At 44.5% G+C, this 22500-nt stretch overlaps 1 protein-coding gene across 1 annotated transcript in view; it reads left to right on the top strand.

Moving 5' to 3' along the window:
• dmgdh (dimethylglycine dehydrogenase) overlaps positions 1–22500 on the top strand; it is a 33604-nt gene that overhangs the window by 6309 nt on the left and 4795 nt on the right. The window contains exons 5-13 of the mRNA XM_077235456.1: positions 1118–1322; positions 5821–6069; positions 10438–10636; positions 10714–10883; positions 11713–11866; positions 12817–12982; positions 14173–14303; positions 16934–17151; positions 22023–22180. Of these exons, the coding sequence (XP_077091571.1) occupies positions 1118–1322; positions 5821–6069; positions 10438–10636; positions 10714–10883; positions 11713–11866; positions 12817–12982; positions 14173–14303; positions 16934–17151; positions 22023–22180 (1650 nt within the window). The remainder of the gene's footprint in view (positions 1–1117; positions 1323–5820; positions 6070–10437; positions 10637–10713; positions 10884–11712; positions 11867–12816; positions 12983–14172; positions 14304–16933; positions 17152–22022; positions 22181–22500) is intronic.

The following is a 22500-nucleotide window of genomic DNA, read 5'->3' as shown; positions in this document are numbered from 1 at the left end:
TTCTTAAAAAAGTAACTAAGTAATGCAATTCGTTACTGTTTAAGGGAGTAACACAATATTGTAACGCATTACTTTTCTTAAAAAAGTAACTAAGTAATGCAATTCGTTACTGTTTAAGGGAGTAACACAATATTGTAACGCATTACTTTTCTTAAAAAAGTAACTAAGTAATGCAATTCGTTACTGTTTAAGGGAGTAACACAATATTGTAACGCATTACTTTTCTTAAAAAAGTAACTAAGTAATGCAATTCGTTACTGTTTAAGGGAGTAACGCAATATTGTAACGCATTACTTTTCTTAAAAAGTAACTAAGTAACGCAATTTGTTACTGTTTAAGGGAGTAACACAATATTGTAACGCATTACTTTTCTTAAAAAAGTAACTAAGTAATGCAATTCGTTACTGTTTAAGGGAGTAACACAATATTGTAACGCATTACTTTTCTTAAAAAAGTAACTAAGTAATGCAATTCGTTACTTTTTAAGGGAGTAACACAATATTGTAACAGATCATTTTTATTAAAAAGTAACTAAGTAACGCTATTAGTTACTTTTTTGGGAGTGACAATATTATAACGCATTACTTTTCTTAAAAAAGTAACTAAGTAATGCAATTCGTTACTGTTTAAGGGAGTAACGCAATATTGTAACGCATTACTTTTCTTAAAAAAGTAACTAAGTAATGCAATTCGTTACTGTTTAAGGGAGTAACACAATATTATAACGCATTACTTTTCTTAAAAAAGTAACTAAGTAATGCAATTCGTTACTGTTTAAGGGAGTAATGCAATACTGTAACGCAATACTTTTCTTAAAAAGTAACGGAGTATCGCAATATTGTAACGCATTACTTTTCTTAAAAAGTAACTTGGTAACGCAATTCGTTACTATTTAAGGGAGTAATGCAATAATATTGTAACACATTACTTTTCTTAAAAAGTATCTATGTAACGCAATTCGTTACTGTTTAGGGGAGTAACGTAATATTGTAATGCTTTAGTTTTCAAAGTAACTTTCCCCAACACTGCACATTTTATGATTCCATTCAATAGGACTGTGAAATCCTAATAAATAAAACGAAACATTCACACACTTGTGTTCCTCTGCGTGTGTCAGGTGTTGGCGGGTCTGTATAACCCAGGTGATGGTCACATCGACCCGTATTCTCTGACGATGGCTCTTGCGGCGGGAGCGCGGATGTACGGCGCTCAGATCTGTCCTCACACTCCTGTCACGGGCCTCACACAAACCACTGACGGCAGATGGGACGTCCAGACTCCACACGGGACCATCCGGGCCAATCGCATCGTCAATGCCACAGGTTAGGCCACACCCCCATATGTTAGGCCACCCCTAACGTTCGGTCACACGCTCATATGTTAGGTCACACCCCATGTTAGGTCACACCCTCATATGTTAGGCCACACCCCATGTTAGGTCACACCCTCATATGTTAGGCCACACCCCATGTTAGGTCACACCCTCATATGTTATGCCACACCCCATGTTAGGTCACACCCTCATATGTTAGGCCACACCCCATGTTAGGTCACACCCTCATATGTTAGGCCATACCCCACATTAGGTCACACCCCATTTGTTAGACAACACCCCCACATTAGGGCACACCCCTATTAGTTAGGCCACACCGCCAAATGTTAGGCCAGACTCGCATTAGGTCACACGCCCATATGTCAGGGCACACCCCCATTTGCTAGACCACAACCCCATATGTTAGGCGACACCCACATTAGGTCACACCCCCATATGTCAGGGCACACCCCCAAATGTTAGGCCACACCCCCATATGTTAGGCTACCCCCCACATTAGGTCACACCACCATGTCAGGGCACACACCCACATTAGGCCACACCCCCATATGTTAGGCCACACCCCTCTGTGCATCTGTTCCTCATTTATATCAAAGTGACGGCTGTGTGACCTCATGTGAACTCCAGTAGAGATTCAGGGATCTTAAAAAGTCAGTTTTGGCCGTAACAGTTTTACATTTGATGTTAAAACGAATTTCTTACTATATTGCTGTACACTACCAGTCAAAAGTTTTGGACCGGTATGATTTTTAATGTTTTTAAAAGTAGTCTCTTTTGCTCACCAAGGCTGAATTTATTTGATTTTAAAAAAATCTGTAATATTGTTAAATATTACAACAATTTAAAATAACTGTTTTCTGTATTCAGGATTCTTTGATGAATAGAAAGTTCAAAAGAACAGCATTTATTTGAAATAGAATCTTTTGTAACATTATAAATGACTTTAATGTCACTTTTGATCAATTTAATTCATCCTTGATGAATAAAAGTATTGATTTATTTTATTTCTTTACCCAAAAAAATGTAATAAAAATTCTTACTGATCCCAAACTTTTGAACGATAGTGTTTAATGTTACAAAAGCTTTATATTTCTGATAAATGCTGTTCTTTTTAACTTTCTATTCTTAATTTTAATCCTGAAATAAAAGTGTAAATAACATTTAAAATCAACACTGATAATAATCATAAATGTTTCTTGATCATCAAATCCTCATATTATAGTGATTTCTGAAGGATCATGTGACACTGAAGACTGGAGTAATGATGCTGGAAATTCAGCTTTGATCACAGGAATAAATTACACTTTATTATATATTCACATAGAAAACAGCTGATTTACATTAAAATAGTATTTCACAATATTACTGTTTTTTATTTATTTATTTAATCTAATAAATGCAACTTTGGTGAGCAGAAGAGACTTCTATTAAAAACATTAAAAATCTAACCGATCCAAAACTTTTGACTGATAATTTACACTGCACGACATATAGAAGATTGAATCACCGTTACTCAATGAATCTGATTGATAATCAATGAGTGTGTGTGTGTGTGTGTGTGTGTGAGTGTGTGTGTGTGTCAGACGTACAGATGTAGGTTGTGCTGTAATAGTTTAATGTGCTGAAGCAGCGGTGATAAGACGTTCAGACACACACTGTGCCGACCGCTGACCTCTGACCTCTGACCTCTGCTAATGCAAACACACCTGATAATGTCCCAGAGATTTGATTCTAAGCGTTTGCTCGACTGAAGTGATCACGTCTGAGACGAGTGTGACCCAGAGGTCAGGTGCAGTTTCTGAGGATACTTCTCTGTGAAATGTGGAATGAGCAAAGCAGGAGCACAATCAAATCTGTGTATGTGTGTGTGTATATGTGTGTGTGTGTGTGTATGTGTTTGTTTGCTTTGGCTGATGTTGGTTCTGGTTGAATGGTTTTGGGGTTTTGGCCTTCAGCCCCGCTCACATGATCAGCCAATCAGCTCTCGCCAACAGTTCATCTCTCAGCCAATCACCAGAGCTCTCTCTCATACGCCTCAGCTCATCCAGTTCCTACCAGAACTCTTCATTCAGTTTGTTTTTATTCAAGCTGACTGAACAAAACTCCAGTCCATCAGTCATTGACAAAAACTATATTCTTTTTTATTCTTTTCTTTTTTTTCTTTTCTAAACTATTCTTTTCTTTTCTATTCTATTCTAATCTATTCCATTCTTTTCTGTTCTATTCAAATTCTATTATTTTTCTATTCTGTTGTATTCAGTTGTATTCCGTTCTACACTATTGTATTCTATTTTATTCTATTGTATTCCGTTCTAATATATTTTACTTTATTTTGTTGTATTCTGTGCTGTTCTATTCCATTCTGCTCTAATATATTCTATTCTGTTGTATTCTGCTCAAATCTATTCTATTCTGTTGTATTCTGCTCTAATCTATTCTATTCTGTTGTATTCTGCTCTATTCAGTTCTACTCTATTTTATTTGATTCTGTTCTATTCTGTTCTATTCTGTTGTATTCTGTTCTATTCAGTTCTACTCTATTTTATTTGATTCTGTTCTAATCTGTTCTATTCTGTTGTATTGTATTCCATTGAATTCTATTTTATTCTGTTTTATTCTGTTCTATTTTTTATTCTGGTCTATTCTATTCTATTCTATTCTGTTCTATCTTCATAAATCAGTATCTTTGTTTTCCAGTAAAAAACATCTAAAGATCCTTAAAACAAGGAATTGAGCTGAAAGCTACTCAAGTTATGTGAGGGTTTGTATGTGTAAAACCAATGGAGAATAGAATGCCCATATTGCAGTGAGATCATCTTAATATCTCACTCATCATGTGTCTGGATGGCAATATGCATATGTAAATGATATGCAGATGAGGCTGTGCATTACTAAATGCACTGCGTGGATATTAAGGATATTGGGAATGAAGCTGGAGTTTATAAACTCCACACATGTGTTTGTGGCTGCAGATCTGGAATCAGTCAAACACACGAGAGGTCAAAGGTCAGAACTTTTGCATTAGGATCCTGTTACACTGAACCCTGAAGACCCACAAACACACAGTCAGCAGTGATTGGTGGCAGGAAAAAACACCTCGACCAATCAGACGACATCTCACAGCTACAGATGTTTGTGACTGTGTACTGTGTCTGTTGCTCTGGCTAAACTAGGTCTGATCCACACACACACACACACACACACACACACACACACACACACACACACACACACACACACACACACCGTAATTCAAAAGACCAAATGAACATACTGAACAATGTTTTATTACAAAAGGAAAGGAAAGGGCAAATCTTTTTCCTGTGAGTGTTATGTTTAGGGGAGGAGCTTGAAAATGTTCTTAGCTCAGTATAAAAACTAGGATGCCTATAGAGAGTGTGTGTGTTTTTGTGAGATAGTGTGTGTTTGTGTGTAGACCATGTGTGCATGTGTCTGTGTGTGCGTGTATGTGTCTGTGTGTTTAGTGTATGTAGTGTGTGTGTGTGTGTGTGTGTGTGTGTGTGTGTCTGTCTGTGTGTGCGTGTATGTGTCTGTGTGTTTAGTGTATGTAGTGTGTGTGTGTGTGTGTGGCTGGAGGTTATTTCAGACTGATATATCATGTTCTGTGTGATTATTTCAGGACTTCATCTTCAGTGTTTGTGTGTCTCAGTGTTGATCTGCTCTGGGTTTCATCTAAACCTCAACTCAAGCTTTGTTTTGTATAAATCACAAAAATCAAGCGTTTTTGACTTTACATGTCATTAATATATCTTAGTCCCCCGGTTTGACAGACAAGGCTTAAACTAGACCCGCTTAAATGCATGTTTGAGCTGTTTTAACTGAAAGCATATCTGTAGCGATCTATAGTGGGTTTTATGTGTTGAGTATCGTAACTGTGAAGCGTCTCTGAACCAAAGACTAAAACATGAGCTCACATGAAGCAGCTGCACAAACACTCTCCGGTCTCAGAGGAACTCGAGGAGAGGCTGCATAGACCAACACGATACTAATGATATATTTCATTTAAATTAGTGCTGGACAACGATTAATCGAGATTAATCACATCACAATCACATCCAAAATAACAGTTTGTGTTCACATAATATATGTGTGTGTGTGTACTGTGTATAATTATTTTGTATATATAAATACACACACAAGCATGTATATATTCAAGAAAAAGGTGTTATTTTTAGATTTATATATAATATAAATTGTGTATAAGTATACTGTATATGCATGCAAATATTTCTTAAATATACACATGCAAAATAATTATACACAGTAAACACACATATATTATGTAAGCTCGATTAATGGTTGCCCAGCACTTAATTTAAAGTATATTTCCAGCCGGCTTTGTATTGTTATAATGTCAGTGCGCTTGTTTGACCCTATGACAGACTTTAGTAATCATCATAAATTAGGTATCATTCATAAGCTTAAACCTTCAAACTTCCTCCTGTTAAACTGTGACTTGATCTCAGGGTTCTGGGCACGTGAACTGGGTCACATGATCGGATTCCAGCACCCCACCATCCCAGTGCACCACCAGTACGTCGTCACGGCGACCGTTCCCGAGGTGAAGGCCCTGGGGGCGGAGCTTCCGGTGATCCGGGATCTGGAGGGCTCGTATTACCTGCGTCAGGAGCGCGACGGGCTGCTGTTTGGACCCTACGAGAGCGAGGAGAAGATGGTTCTGCAGGACTCGTGGATCCGAGACGGCGTCCCGCCAGGTCAGAGATCACCGTAGCAGCGTCCAATCACAGCGCAGTCGTACACCATAGCAGCGTCCAATCACAGCGCAGTTGTGCAGCATAGCAGTGTCCAATCACAGCACAATCGTAAACCATAGCAGCGTCCAATCACAGCGCAGTCGTACACCATAGCAGCGTCCAATCACAGCACAGTCGTACATCATAGCAGCGTCCAATCACAGGGCAGTCGTGCAGCATAGCAGTGTTTAATCACAGCGCAATCGTAAACCATAGCAGCGTCCAATCACAGCGCAGTCGTACACCATAGCAGCCTCCAATCACAGCACAATCGTAAACCATAGCAGCGTCCAATCACAGCGCAGTCGTACACCATAGCAGTGTCCAATCACAGCGCGATCGTAAACCATAGCAGCGTCCAATCACAGCGCAATCGTAAACCATAGCAGCGTCCAATCACAGCACAATCGTAAACCATAGCAGCGTCCAATCACAGCACAGTCGTACATCATAGCAGCGTCCAATCACAGCGCAGTCGTGCAGCATAGCAGTGTTTAATCACAGCGCAATCGTAAACCATAGCAGCGTCCAATCACAGCACAGTCGTACATCATAGCAGCGTCCAATCACAGCGCAGTCGTGCAGCATAGCAGTGTTTAATCACAGCGCAATCGTAAACCATAGCAGCGTCCAATCACAGCGCAGTCGTACACCATAGCAGCCTCCAATCACAGCACAATCGTAAACCATAGCAGCGTCCAATCACAGCGCAGTCGTACACCATAGCAGTGTCCAATCACAGCGCGATCGTAAACCATAGCAGCGTCCAATCACAGCGCAATCGTAAACCATAGCAGCGTCCAATCACAGCACAATCGTAAACCATAGCAGCGTCCAATCACAGCGCAGTCGTACACCATAGCAGTGTCCAATCACAGCGCGATCGTAAACCATAGCAGCGTCCAATCACAGCGCAATCGTAAACCATAGCAGCGTCCAATCACAGCGCAGTCGTAAACCATAGCAGCGTCCAATCACAGCGCAGTCGTACACCATAGCAGTGTCCAATCACAGCGCAGTCGTACACCATAGCAGCGTCCAATCACAGCTCAATCGTAAACCATAGCAGCGTCCAATCACAGCGCAGTCGTAAACCATAGCAGCGTCCAATCACAGCGCAGTCGTACACCATAGCAGTGTCCAATCACAGCGCAGTCGTACACCATAGCAGCGTCCAATCACAGCGCAGTCGTACACCATAGCAGTGTCCAATCACAGCGCAATCTTAAACAATAGCAGCTTCCAATCACAGCGCAATCGTAAACCATAGCAGCGTCCAATCACAGTGCAGTCGTACACCATAGCAGCGTCCAATCTCAGCGCAGTCGTACAGCATAGCAGTGTCCAATCACAGCGCAATCGTAAACCATAGCAGCGTCCAATCACAGCGCAATTGTAAACCATAGCAGCGTCCAATCACAGCGCAGTCGTAAACCATAGCAGTGTCCAATCACAGCGCAATCTTAAACAATAGCAGCGTCCAATCACAGCGCAATCGTAAACCATAGCAGCGTCCAATCACAGCGCAGTCGTAAACCATAGCAGTGTCCAATCACAGCGCAGTCGTAAACCATAGCAGCGTCCAATCACAGCGCAGTCGTACACCATAGCAGTGTCCAATCACAGCGCAGTCGTAAACCATAGCAGCGTCCAATCACAGCGCAGTCGTACAGCATAGCAGTGTCCAATCACAGCGCAATCGTAAACCATAGCAGCGTCCAATCACAGCGCAATTGTAAACCATAGCAGCGTCCAATCACAGCGCAGTCGTAAACCATAGCAGTGTCCAATCACAGCGCAATCTTAAACAATAGCAGCGTCCAATCACAGCGCAATCGTAAACCATAGCAGCGTCCAATCACAGCGCAGTCGTAAACCATAGCAGTGTCCAATCACAGCGCAGTCGTAAACCATAGCAGCGTCCAATCACAGCGCAGTCGTACACCATAGCAGTGTCCAATCACAGCGCAGTCGTAAACCATAGCAGCGTCCAATCACAGCGCAGTCGTACACCATAGCAGTGTCCAATCACAGCGCAATCTTAAACAACAGCAGCTTCCAATCACAGCGCAATCGTAAACCATAGCAGCGTCCAATCACAGTGCAGTCGTACACCATAGCAGCGTCCAATCACAGCGCAGTCGTACAGCATAGCAGTGTCCAATCACAGCGCAATCGTAAACCATAGCAGCGTCCAATCACAGCGCAGTCGTACACCATAGCAGTGTCCAATCACAGCGCAATCGTAAACCATAGCAGTGTCCAATCACAGCGCAGTCGTACACTATAGCAGCGTCCAATCACAACGCAGTCGTACACCGTAGCAGCGTCCAATCACAAGGCAGTCGTACACCATAGCAGCGTCCAGTCACAACGCAGTTGTACACAGTAGCAGTGTCCAATCACAGCGCAGTAGTACACCATAGCAGCGTCCAATCACAGCGTAGTCGTACACCGTAGCAGCATCCAATCACAACGCAGTTGTACACAGTAGCAGTGTCCAATCACAGCGCAGTAGTACACCATAGCAGCGTCCAATCAAAGGGAGGTCGTACACCGTAGCAGCGTCCAATCACAACGCAGTCGTACACCGTAGCAGTGTCCAATCACAGCGCAGTCGTACACCGTAGCAGTGTCCAATCACAACGCAGTCGTACACCATAGCAGCGTCCAATCACAACGCAGTCGTACACCGTAGCAGTGTCCAATCACAGCGCAGTCGTACACAGTAGGAGTGTCCAATCACAGCGCAGTAGTACACCATAGCAGCGTCCAATCACAGCGTAGTCGTACACCGTAGCAGCATCCAATCACAACGCAGTTGTACACAGTAGTAGTGTCCAATCACAGCGCAGTAGTACACCACAGCAGCGTCCAATCAAAGGGAGGTCGTACACCGTAGCAGCGTCCAATCACAACGCAGTCGTACACCGTAGCAGTGTCCAATCACAGCGCAGTCGTACACCGTAGCAGTGTCCAATCACAGCGCAGTCGTACACCGTAGCAGTGTCCAATCACAGCGCAGTCGTACACCGTAGCAGCGTCCAATCACAGCGCAGTCGTACACCGTAGCAGTGTCCAATCACAGCACAGTAGTACACCATAGCAGTGTCCAATCACAGCGCAGTCGTACACCGTAGCAGTGTCCAATCACAGCGCAGTAGTACACCGTAGCAGCATCCAATCACAACGCAGTCGTACACTGTAGCAGTGTCCAATCACAGCACAGTAGTACACCATAGCAGTGTCCAATCACAGCGCAGTCGTACACCGTAGCAGTGTCCAATCACAGCGCAGTAGTACACCGTAGCAGCATCCAATCACAACGCAGTCGTACACCATAGCAGTGTCCAATCACAGCGCAGTAGTACACCATAGCAGCGTCCAATCACAACGCAGTCGTACACCATAGCAGCGTCCAATCACAACGCAGTCGTACACCATAGCAGCGTCCAATCAAAGGGAGTTCGTACACCGTAGCAGCGTCCAATCACAACGCAGTCATACACTGTAGCAGTGTCCAATCACAGCACAGTAGTACACCATAGCAGCGTCCAATCACAACGCAGTCGTACACCATAGCAGCGTCCAATCACAACGCAGTCGTACACCATAGCAGCGTCCAATCAAAGGGAGGTCGTACACCGTAGCAGCGTCCAATCACAACGCAGTCATACACTGTAGCAGCGTCCAATCACAGCACAGTCGTACACCATAGCAGTGTCCAATCACAGCGCAGTTGTACACCATAGCAGCGTCCAATCAAAGGGAGGTCGTACACTGTAGCAGCGTCCAATCACAACGCAGTCATACACTGTAGCAGTGTCCAATCACAGCACAGTCGTACACCATAGCAGTGCCCAATCACAGCGCAGTCGTACACCATAGCAGCGTCCAATCACAGCGCAGTTGTACTCCATAGCAGCGTCCAATCAAAGGGAGGTCGTACACCGTAGCAGCGTCCAATCACAGTGCAGTCATACACTGTAGCAGTGTCCAATCACAGCGCAGTCATACACCATAGCAGCGTCCAATCACAGCGCAGTCTTACACCATAGCAGCGTCCAATCACAGCGCAGTCTTAAACCATAGCAGCGTCCAATCACAGCGCAATCTTAAACCATAGCAGCTTCCAATCACAGCGCAATCGTAAACCCTAGCAGCGTCCAATCACAGTCCAGTTGTACACCATAGCAGCGTCCAATCACAGCGCAGTCGTACACCGTAGCAGCGTCCAATCACTACGCAGTCGTACACCATAGCAACGTCCAATCACAACGCAGTCGTACACCATAGTAACGTCCAATCATAGCGATGTGTGTGTTGAAGGCTTCGGGAAGGAATTGTTCGAGTCGGATCTAGACCGGATAATGGATCATGTGGAAATGGCCATGGAGATGGTGCCGGTTCTGAAAAACGCTGACATCATCAACATCGTGTCCGGGCCGATCACGTACACACCGGACCTGCTGCCCATGATCGGGCCGCACCAGGGAGCCCGCAACTACTGGACCGCCATCGGCTTCGGGTCAGCACCACATCTGAAAAACATTACAGATTCATAACGACTGAGGTGATGTTTGACATGTGAGGTGTGATTGACAGGTACGGGATCATTCACTCGGGAGGAGTGGGGAAGTTCCTCAGCGACTGGATCATGAGTGGTGAACCCCCATATGACCTCATCGAGTGTGACCCCAATCGCTACGGCAACTGGACCACCGTACCGTACGTGTGCGCCAAAGCCAGGGAATCCTATGGCTTCAACAATGTGGGTGAGTCATGTGACAGGAAGTGGCGATGATATGTGTGTGTGACTGGTTTATTTCAGTGGGTTCCCGAAGGAGGAGCATCAGAACACCCTAATAACTGTATAGAAACAGCCTAAAACACTCTGAACACCCTAGCAGCCGCATAGCAACAACCCAAAACACTCAGCGCACCATAGCAACCGCAGAGCAACAGCCTAAAACACTCAGAACACCATGGATCCGCATAGCAACAGCCTAAAACACTCAGTACACCCTAGCAGCTGCATAGCAACAGCCCAAAACACTCAGAACACCCTAGAAACCACATAGCAACAGCCCAAAACACTCAGAACACCCTAGAAACCGCATAGCAATAGCCTAAAACACTCAGAACACCCTAGAAACCGCATAGCAAAAGCCTAAAACACTCAGAACACCCTAGCAACCACATAGCAACAGCCTAAAACACAAAGAAACACCCTAGAAACCGCATAGCAACAGCCTAAAACATTCAGAACGCCATAGCAACCGCATAGCAACAACCTAAAACACTCAGAACACCATAGATCCGCATAGCAACAGCCTAAAACACTCAGAACACCCTAGAAACCTCATAGCAACAGCCTTAAACACCCAGAACACCCTAGTAGCCACATAGAAACATCCTAAACACTCAGAACACCCTAATAACTGCATAGAAACAGCCTAAAACACTCAAAACACCCTAGCAACTGCATAGCAACAGTCTAAAACACTCAGAACAGATTAGCAACTGCATAGAAACAGCCTAAAAGAGGCTTGCAATTGCTGGAATGATGCTGGAACGATGATCTGTGTGTGTGACTGGTTTCAGTGGGCTTCCCGAAGGAGGAGCGTTTCGCGGGTCGGCCCACTAGCCGGGTCAGTGGAGTCTATGAGCTGCTGAAGGACAAATGCTCCATGGGTTTCCATGCAGGCTGGGAACAGCCACACTACTTCCACAAGCCAGGAGACGACATCGGATACAAGTGAGCGGATGCTATTGTCTATATAAACTAAATTATATATTAACACTAGCGTTCAAAGGTTTAATGTTTTTGAAAGAGTTTTTTCTGCTCACAAAGGCTGCATTTATTTAATAAAAAATACAGTAAAAGTGTGAAATATAGACCCCTTTTCAGTTGGTAAACATGGTGAGGTTTTTTGTGGGCGGAGCTTAGGTGGTGGCAGAACGATCCCTCTGGCCGCTTCCCTAACGTTAGTATGCAAGTTTTGTTATGTTGTTTTTTAACAATGATTTTAAGATTTTATCTTAATGTGCAAGGTCACTCACTGTCCTAGACCGCGATTGTTATTTGCAAAAGTTAATTTTAACGGACGGAACCAGATTGGCCGACCCATAGTCGTTACACGCTCACTCAATGATGGACGATCTGACAGGATTAACGTTAACGCTAGACTACCTCCGGTTGAGTTACCAGACTTCTACACCTATCCGATAGAGAAACTGAGGGCATATAAATCTTTAGATGCCTAGAACTATGTGATGAATGGTCACGTACAAGACTTGTGTGGTACGATCCGCAGTTCTGCCTAGCCAGCGCCAAGAAGACGACAATGTAAAGAGTGACATTACGGTGCAATTTTAACAATGTGAATATTTTCTAGAAATAAAAATTCCAGATACAGCATATTCATTTTTCATTGATTCTTGCACCCAACAACACAACAAGATGACATTTAATAATAATAATAACAATTTAAGCTCCTTATTATGTAGCCGAATCTGTGCTGGTTTGTATTGGCCGCCTGCAGTTTTCCCTTTGTTTTGCCTCCAGCTAGCGCCGTGACGTAACTGTGACGTCGGCTCAAAATTGGTCTATTATAACCATTTAAAATAATTGCATCCTTAAATAAAAAACCCTGAACTTGCTGATGCCAGTGTGAGTGAGTGTCTCTCTCTGGTCCTTTGATGCAGACCCAGTTTCAGAAGGACGAACTGGTTTGGGCCGGTCGGGCGGGAGTGTAAACTGGTGATGGAGGGAGTGGGTGTGATTGACCTTTCACCCTTCGGGAAGTTCATGGTGAAAGGAGACGATTCACACCGGCTGCTCGACCGGCTGTTTGCTAACACATTGCCAAAGGTGAGAGAGAGAAAAATAGCTTAGCAACAACCTAATAGCCACATAGCAACAGCTTAAAACACTCAGAACACCCTGGAAACTGCTTAGCAACAGCCTAAAACACTCAGAACACCCTAGCAACTGCATAGCAACAGACTAAAACACTCAGAACACTCAAGTAACTGCATATCAACAGCCTAAAACACTCATAACACCCTAGCAACTGTATATCAACAGCCTACAACACTCAGTACACCCTAGCAACTGCATAGAAACAGCCTAAACACTCAGAACACCCTAGCAACTGCATATCAACAGCCTACAACACTCAGAACACCCTAGCAACTGCATATCAACAGCCTACAACAGTCAGAAAACCCTAACGACTGCATAGAAACAGCCTAAACACTCAGAACACCCTAGCAACTGCATATCAACAGCCTACAACACTCAGTACACCCTAGCAACTGCATAGAAACAGCCTAAACACTCAGAACACCCTAGCAACTGCATATCAACAGCCTACAACACTCAGAACACCCTAGCAACTGCATATCAACAGCCTACAACACTCAGTAGACCCTAGCAACTGCATATCAACAGCCTACAACACTCAGAACACCCTAGCAACTGCATAGAAACAGCCTAAACACTCAGAACACCCTAGCAACTGCATATCAACAGCCTACAACGCTCAGTACACCCTAGCAACTGCATAGAAACAGCCTAAACACTCAGAACACCCTAGCAACTGCATATCAACAGCCTACAACGCTCAGTACACCCTAGCAACTGCATATCAACAGCCTACAACACTCAGTAGACCCTAGCAAATGGATATCAACAGCCTACAACACTCAGAACACCCTAGCAACTGCATATCAACAGCCTAAAACACTCAGAACACCCTAGCAATTGCATAGAAACAGCCTAAACACTCAGAACACCCTAGCAACTGCATATCAACAGCCTACAACATTCAGGACACCCTAGTAACTGCATATCAACAGCCTACAACAGTCAGAAAACCTTAGCAACTGCATAGAAACAGCCTAAGCACTCAGAACACCCTAGCAACTGCATATCAACAGCCAACAACACCCAGTACACCCTAGCAACTGCATATCAACAGCCTACAACACTCAGTACACCCTAGCAACTGCATATCAACAGCCTAAAGACACGTAATGTTTTTTTGATGTTGGTTTCAGGTGGGCCAAACCAACATCAGTCACATGCTGACCCCGCGGGGGCGTGTCTACGCTGAGGTCACGGTTACTCAGATCACACCTGGAGAGTTTCTGCTCATCACAGGCTCCGGGTCCGAGCTTCACGATCTTCGGTGCGAGCAATAACACACACACACACACACACACACACACACACACACACACACACACACACACACACACACACACACACACACACACACACACACTGCTTTGTTTTTGTGATTTGTGTGGACATTCCATAGGCGTAATGTTTTTTATACTGGACAAACTGTATATTCTATCCCCTTACACTGCCAATATCCCTAAACCTACCGATCACACACACACACACACACACTGCCCCTATCCCTAAACCTACCCATCACACACACACACACACACACACACACACACACACACACACACACACACACACACACACACTGCCCCTATCCCTAAACCTACCAATCACACACACACACACACACACACACACTGCCCCATCCCTAAACCTACCGATCACACACACACACACACACACACACACACACACACACACACACACACACACACACACACACACACACACACTGCCCCTATCCCTAAACCTACCAATCACACACACACACACACACACACACACACACACACACACACACACTGCCCCATCCCTAAACCTACCGATCACACACACACACACACACACACACACACACACACACACACACACACACACACACACACACACACACTGCCCCTATCCCTAAACCTACCCATCACACACACACACACACACACACACACACACACACACTGCCCCTATCCCTAAACCTACCCATCACACACACACACACACACACACACTGGCCCTATCCCTAAATCTAACCATCACACACACACACACACACACACACACACACACTGCCCCTATCCCTAAACCTACCCATCACACACACACACACACACACACACACACACACACACACACACACACACACACTGCCCCATCCCTAAATCTACCCATCACACACACACACACACACACACACATACACACACACACACACACACGGCACCTATCCCTAAATCTACCCATCACACACACACACATACACACACACACACACTGCCCCTATCCCTAAATCTACCCATCTCACACACACACGCACACACTGCCCCTATCCCTAAACCTACCCATCACACACACACACACACACACTGCCCCTATCCCTAAACCTACCCATCACACACACACACACACACACACACACACACACACATACACATACACACACACACACACACACACACACTGCCCCTATCCCTAAATCTACCCATCACACACACACACACATACACACACACACACACACACTGCACCTATCCCTAAATCTACCCATCACACACACACACGCACACACTGCCCCTATCCCTAAATCTACCCATCTCACACACACACACACACACTGCCCCTATCCCGAAACCTACCCATCACACACACACACACACACACTGCCCCTATCCCTAAATCTACCCATCACACACACACACTCACACACACACACACTGCCCCTATCCCTAAACCTACCCATCACACACACACACACACACACACACACACACACACACACACACTGCCCCTATCCCTAAACCTACCCATCACAGGAGACATTCTATACTTTTACATTTTTAATAAAACACTGCTTAGTATGTTTTTAAAGCCATTTGAAATATGAGGACTCAGGAAATGTCCTCATAAATCACGTTCAAGTTGTAATACCAGTGTAATACCCATGTCATTATACACATTTGTGTCCTCACAAATCACACACACACTCACGCACACACACACACACACACTCACACACACACACACTCACGCACACACACACACACACACACACACTCACACACACACAGTAACATTTACTACTGTCTGAGAGCTGAAGGGAGCCAAGTGTGTGTAAAGTGAGAACATCTGAAGAAGTGTGTGTGTGTGTGTGTGTGTGTATATGTCAGTAACAGCTGTCTGGTTTCTGCCCCTCGTCTCATCCAATCAGTAAGCAGCGCACTCACCTCCCCCCGACACACACACACACACAAACACACACACACTCTCAGCGCCCTCTTCTGGATGAAGGTGTATTGCCCTGCAGTACGAACGGAGACTAACAAATGGAGCTGTTAATAACTGCAGTTTACTTAATTAATCTTCACTTACACTAGAGCTATTAGTGATGAAACCCTCCGTGAGTCTCAGGGTCGAGGGTGTGTCTTCCTGGAGCGCTTCAATAATTCCTCAATTCACATTTACTTATACAGCGCTTTGTACAACACAGAGTGTTTCACAGCAGCTTTACAGAGATAACAGGACAATAATGCAACAGTTTGTTTCCAGAAGAAAATATCATCACTGTCCAGCTTCAGTTAGTTCAGTGACGATTCATTTGTGTTGTAAAAAATTTATTATTTTAGTCAATTTGTATATATATATATATATAGCCGTGATGTCATCGTCCAGCTCAGTTCAGTTCTCATATGTTCCATTTTCACCTGCTGAACCAGAAAACAGCTGAAATAATACCCCAGGCTTGCAAACATACTAGCAACTGCCTAAAAACACTCAAAACACCATAAAAACCACTGAAACACCTTCCCAGAGACGCACAACTCCATAATATCATGGCCATAAGTTTTGTACACACTGTCTCTGTCATTGACTGAGTGATATTGATGAGTGATGTGGTTTGCTCTGCCTCAGATGGATCGAGCGCGAGGTGTGTGAGGGGGATTATAGCGTGAGTGTGTGTAACGTGACGGATGAGATCGGTGTTTTGGGCGTCGCCGGGCCGAAGTCACGAACGGTTCTTCAGAAACTGACCGATGAAGACATGAGTGATGCGGGTTTCAGATTCCTGCAGTGCAGATCCATTCAGCTGGCCGGCGTTCCCGTGCGAGCCATCCGGATATCTTACACAGGTGATGCGTGCGGGATCAGTATCCCTGCAGGAAAACACATGTGGAAATTGTTGCACAAACTGAGAAAACTAATGCAAAATGATCAGAATAGCATACATCGTGGTCATGGATCAACATATAATAAGCGTGAATCAAAAAATAACAGGCATGAATAAAAACTTTAAATTATATTGCACAAAACTTGCAAAAAAATGATGGTTTCCTTGGTTTTATTACTCTACTTTCTGCTCATATTTTACTCTTTTGTAACTTGTGCTGTTTTTCTCTTCGCACTTCTTTCCACGTTCTGCGCTTGCGTTTCCAAATGTTGCAGTTCGAGTTTCATGTAAATTAGGGCGGGCTTAAGCGTCACCATTGGTCTACTAGTTCTAGATTGACAGCTCCTCTAGCCAATCGATCGAGAGGGGGAGTTGACGTCACTCAAGTGCGACTCGTGCGACTAATCAGGGTTTGAAATTACCATAGACAGTAAAAGAAATGGACACAGCGCCCCCTTGATTTCAACAGAGAAACGTGAAGCCTTTCTCTGTCTAACCTACTGCCCGTCTCAACTTCCGCCACTTGGATTTCACAACAAAAGCCTCTTAATACAGCGCTATTCAATACAAGATCACTTAACAATAAAAGCCTGTTACTCTGTGAATTCATTATTGACAATAAATTGGATTTTCTCTGTCTTACTGAAACCTGGCACAAACCCATGGACTACATTGCATTAAATCAGACCACCCCACCTGGATACTCCTTCATCGACAACCCCCGTCTGGACCGGCGAGGAGGTGGCATCGCAGTGATTTACCGCAGTGATATTTCCATCCGCCCCATCCCCATCCCGGTTGTATCCTCATTTGAACACTTGGCTTTCAGACTTCCTGGTTCCCAATCACTCACTGCTGCAGTCATCTACCGCCCTCCCAAAACTTGTCCATCATTTCTTTCTGATTTCACTGACTTCGTAACTCACCTGTCCTCTATTTCACCGTCCGTTCTCCTCATTGGTGACTTCAACATTCATATCGACTCTCCGGAAGCAAAATTCACATCTGACTTTCTGGACATTTTAAACTGCCTCAACCTCACTCAGCATGTCACTTCACCCACACATAATCATGGACATATCCTGGACCTGGTCTGTTCCACACCCTCCCTCACCATACATAACCTTTCATTGACCGACCTCACAATTTCTGATCATCTGGCCATCACCTTGGATATCATTACCCCCTTTCCTACCGTCAAACACACAAGAACAATTACATTTCGAAACCTGAAATCCATTAGTCCCATCTCTCTCACCTCCTCCATATCCCATGCCATCTCTACTTCTTCGCTTCCCTCTGATCTAATTGCCTCTGATCTAGTCAACTTTTACAACCACACACTTTCCACCTACCTCAACCAAATAGCCCCCCTTAAAACTGCCTCAGTCTCCTTCTCCACCTCTGCACCTTGGTACACCCCAGATCTTCACATACTCAAAAAGACAACTTGAAAGGATCCATAAAAAATCCGGTCTCACCGTCCATGCCCAAGCCTACAAACACGCTATAATCACATACAATTCTGCTCTCAAAACTGCCTGGTCCAACTACTTCTCACAACTCATCCACTCAAGTTCTTCCGACTCCCGGACCCTTTTCTCCACATTTGCAAAACTGACCAAACCCAAGGACAATATAACCTCCACATTCACTACAGACAAATGCAATAACTTCCTGTCATCCTACCACACCAAAATTCATACCATAAACTCTTCACTAACATCCACTTCCTCCGCTTCTCCACCCTCTGAATATCACCTCACTCCGCTCACACACCACAGTTTTTCCTCCTTCTCTCCTCTGTCTCCCTCTGACACCTCCAAACTCCTCTCCACCATGAAATTCTGCCAGCTTGACCCGATCCCTTCTCCCCTCTTCAAAACCTGTCAACAAATCTTCATCCCTCTCATCACCACTATCATCAACACTTCCCTTATGTCTGGATCTTTTCCATCCCCGCTAAAACTTGCGTCCATCACACCCCTCCTGAAAAAACCTGGCCTGAACCCTGACAATCTGGACAACTTCAGACCCATCTCCAATCTCCCGTTACTCTCAAAAATTCTGGAACGCGCCGTCATCACACAACTCCACCAATATCTCCTCTCTTCTCAACTCTTTGAAACTTTTCAATCCGGATTCCGTCCACACCACGGCACAGAAACAGCCCTTCTTAAAGTCACAAATGATCTCCTCATTGCTGCAGACTCTGGTTCCATATCCATCCTCCTTCTCCTTGACATCTCCGCTGAATTTGACACAATAGACCAAACTGTCCTCCTCCATCGTCTTAAATCTATTGGCATCTCTGGCACAGCACTTCTCTGGCTCACCTCCTAACTCTCTGACCGTCACCACTTTGTCTCTGTTAACAACTGCAATTCCTTCACCTCCCGTCACCCATGGTGTCCCCCAAGGTTCCATGCTCGGCCCCTCCTTTTCACCATCTACATGCTTCCCCTCGGTCAGGTCATCCGCCACCATGGACTCCATTTTCACTGCTACGCCGATGATACCCAACTCTACACATCCACCAAATCCATCACCCCAGTTATCCTCTCCACCATCACCGATTGTATTTCCGACATTAAAACCTGGATGGACAATAACTTTCTCAAACTCAACAGCAATAAAACAGAACTCCTTATCACTGACCCAAAATCTCTCCTCTCTTCTATCCAGAACTTTACTCTCCTTATCGACGGACAGAATGTCACCCCCTCCCTCTCTGTCCGAAACCTTGGTATCATAATGGATTCCACCCTCTCATACCGAACACACATCAACCATATCACTAAACTATCCTTCTTCCACCTCCGCAACATCGCCCGCTTTCGCCCCTCGCTTACCCTGTCAACAGCTGAAATCCTCATTCACGCATTCATAACTTCAAGACTTGACTACTACAATAGCCTTCTCTACAGACTTCCTACCAATCAACTACAAAAACTGCAATACATCCAAAACTCAGCCGCCCGCCTCCTCACCCGGTCCCAAGAACACATCACCCCTGTTCTCCAGCAGCTCCATTGGCTACCTGTTCATTACCGCATTCAATATAAGCTCCTCCTCCTCACCTACAAGCCCCTCCATAACCTGGCACCGCCCTACCTCACTGAGCTCCTGGAACAGCACCAACCCACCCGCCACCTCCGCTCGTCTGGCACGAACCGCCTTAGCCCGATCATCCGCACTAACCACCGGACCTTGGGGGATCGAGCCTTCGCTATTGCCGCCCCCACCCTCTGGAACTAACTCCCTACATCCATTAGAAACTCCGATTCACTAACAAACTTCAAATCAGTACTCAAAACCCACCTTTTCAAACTAGCTTTTCCTTAAAACCACTTTTTGTTTTGTTTTGTTTTGTTTTGTTTTGTTTTATTCCCCATGTGAAGCGTCTTTGAGTGTCCAGAAAAGCGCTATACAAGTCTGATGTATTATTATTATTATAAGCCTGTTAGAAGCACTCACTTCCTGATGGCTGAGCGACTGCAGGCTCAAACTGAGCTTGACCACGTAGATGTGACGTGACCCTGTCTGACAGCTGTAAATCTTCTAGTAGCTGTGCCACATACCGAATTATTTCCAATTCCTCAAAAACGTTGTTGAAATATTTTGTCCCGTTGCTTTTATGGACTCTCTATCTATGGGCTTCTCCTTGACTTTACGCCTCTATGTCCCCCCGATTGCCTCATAGACAGTAAAAGATTGCCTGCGAGCTTCTCCTCCTGTCTATACGGTAATTTCTCTATTGTGCGACAGAGTCGCGTGACGCAATCGTTTGCCTATTTTTACAAAAACGGCTTCTACGGGGCCATAACGTAAGATACAAAGTAATGGAGCCTTTTATACATCGTCGTGTTTCTTTAGAAATAAATAATGGACAAATGAAGTCTTTGGACGCCTCAGATGTAAAGTTATTCGATGTCACAGTGACGCCAAAATGAATGGGAGTCAATGGAATGCTAACAGCAGGTGAAGTTCTGCTACAATGGCGTCTCCCGCGAGGCTTCAGTTTCGGCTGATGGATTACACGCTTGGAAGTTACGAGCCAATCTGGCGAGTTACTTATTATGTTTACTCACTTTGCTGGGGAAGTTTGTGTAAACCAAATCTAGGCATATTTAGCACAAAAACTCGTGAGTGATCATGATGTATTAAATACAGTGTGTTGCGCAGAATCTGCTCATATCTGGCTTGCTTGAACACACACGTCACTGCGCAACAGATGACAGCGCTTGTTCACTAGCATTGTAGCAATAGCGAAGATTAAACAGCATTTGGTTTACAGAAAAAACATTATTTTCCAAAATCCTAATTTTTTTTATGTTCTCTGTACTGTATTGATCTGTCCATAAAACACATTTTTGGTGAAAAGCGTGAAAGCAGAAGAGGATGGATGACAGGATTTTGTTTGAATAAGAAATTAATGTATGAAATCCAGATTTTATAATATATATATATATAAACTTAAAAATTACTTAGCGAAATGGGCCGGTGAGTGAAAAACTCTGCTACTAATGTTCACTCGTACAGGGGAACACAATAAACTGTAAATCTGTCTGAACTCTGGACATATACAAATAATTAAATTCCTCTTTTTTTAAAGATTTTATTCATGCTTGTTATATTTTGATCCGTGACCGCAATACTTTTGATGGGACATTAATCCCATATATCAGTACAGGCTGACTGACAGAACTTATGCAAATTAGCAGTTTTCCTCATACTGTGTGTGTGTTTGTGTGTGTGTGTGTGTGTGTGTGTGTGTGTGTGTGTGTGTGTGTGTGTGTGTGTGTGTGTGTGTGTGTGTGTGTGTGTGTGCAGGTGAGTTGGGCTGGGAGCTGTACATGGACATGAGGAACATGAGGTCTGTGTATCAGGCGCTGATGGAAGCGGGACAGAACGAGGACATCGATAACTTCGGCACATACGCCATGAACTCACTGAGACTGGAGAAGGGCTTCAGAGCCTGGGGAGCCGAGGTCCTGCTCACACACACACACACACACACACGCGCTCACACACACACGCACACACACACACACTCACACACGCGCGCACACACACACACACACACACGCACACACACACACACACACTCACACACTCACTCTCACACACACACATCAGAAATTTATTCTGTGCATATCAAGTCAAGTCACCTATATTTATATAGTGCTTTTTGCAATAGATTGTTCCAAAGCAGCTTTACAGAGATAACAGGAAAATAATGTTGTAATAGTATTGTTAAATATAAAAATTAAATGTCCCCAACTAAGCCAGCCGAAAGCCAATGGCGACA

The sequence above is a fragment of the Siphateles boraxobius genome, unplaced genomic scaffold (genome assembly GCF_051911475.1).
Source record: "Siphateles boraxobius isolate OS27281-9 unplaced genomic scaffold, OSU_SipBor_1 192, whole genome shotgun sequence".
Lineage (NCBI taxonomy): Eukaryota > Metazoa > Chordata > Actinopteri > Cypriniformes > Leuciscidae > Siphateles > Siphateles boraxobius.
Note: the sequence above shows the minus strand (reverse complement) of the source record. Positions and strands in the feature narration are given on the sequence as shown.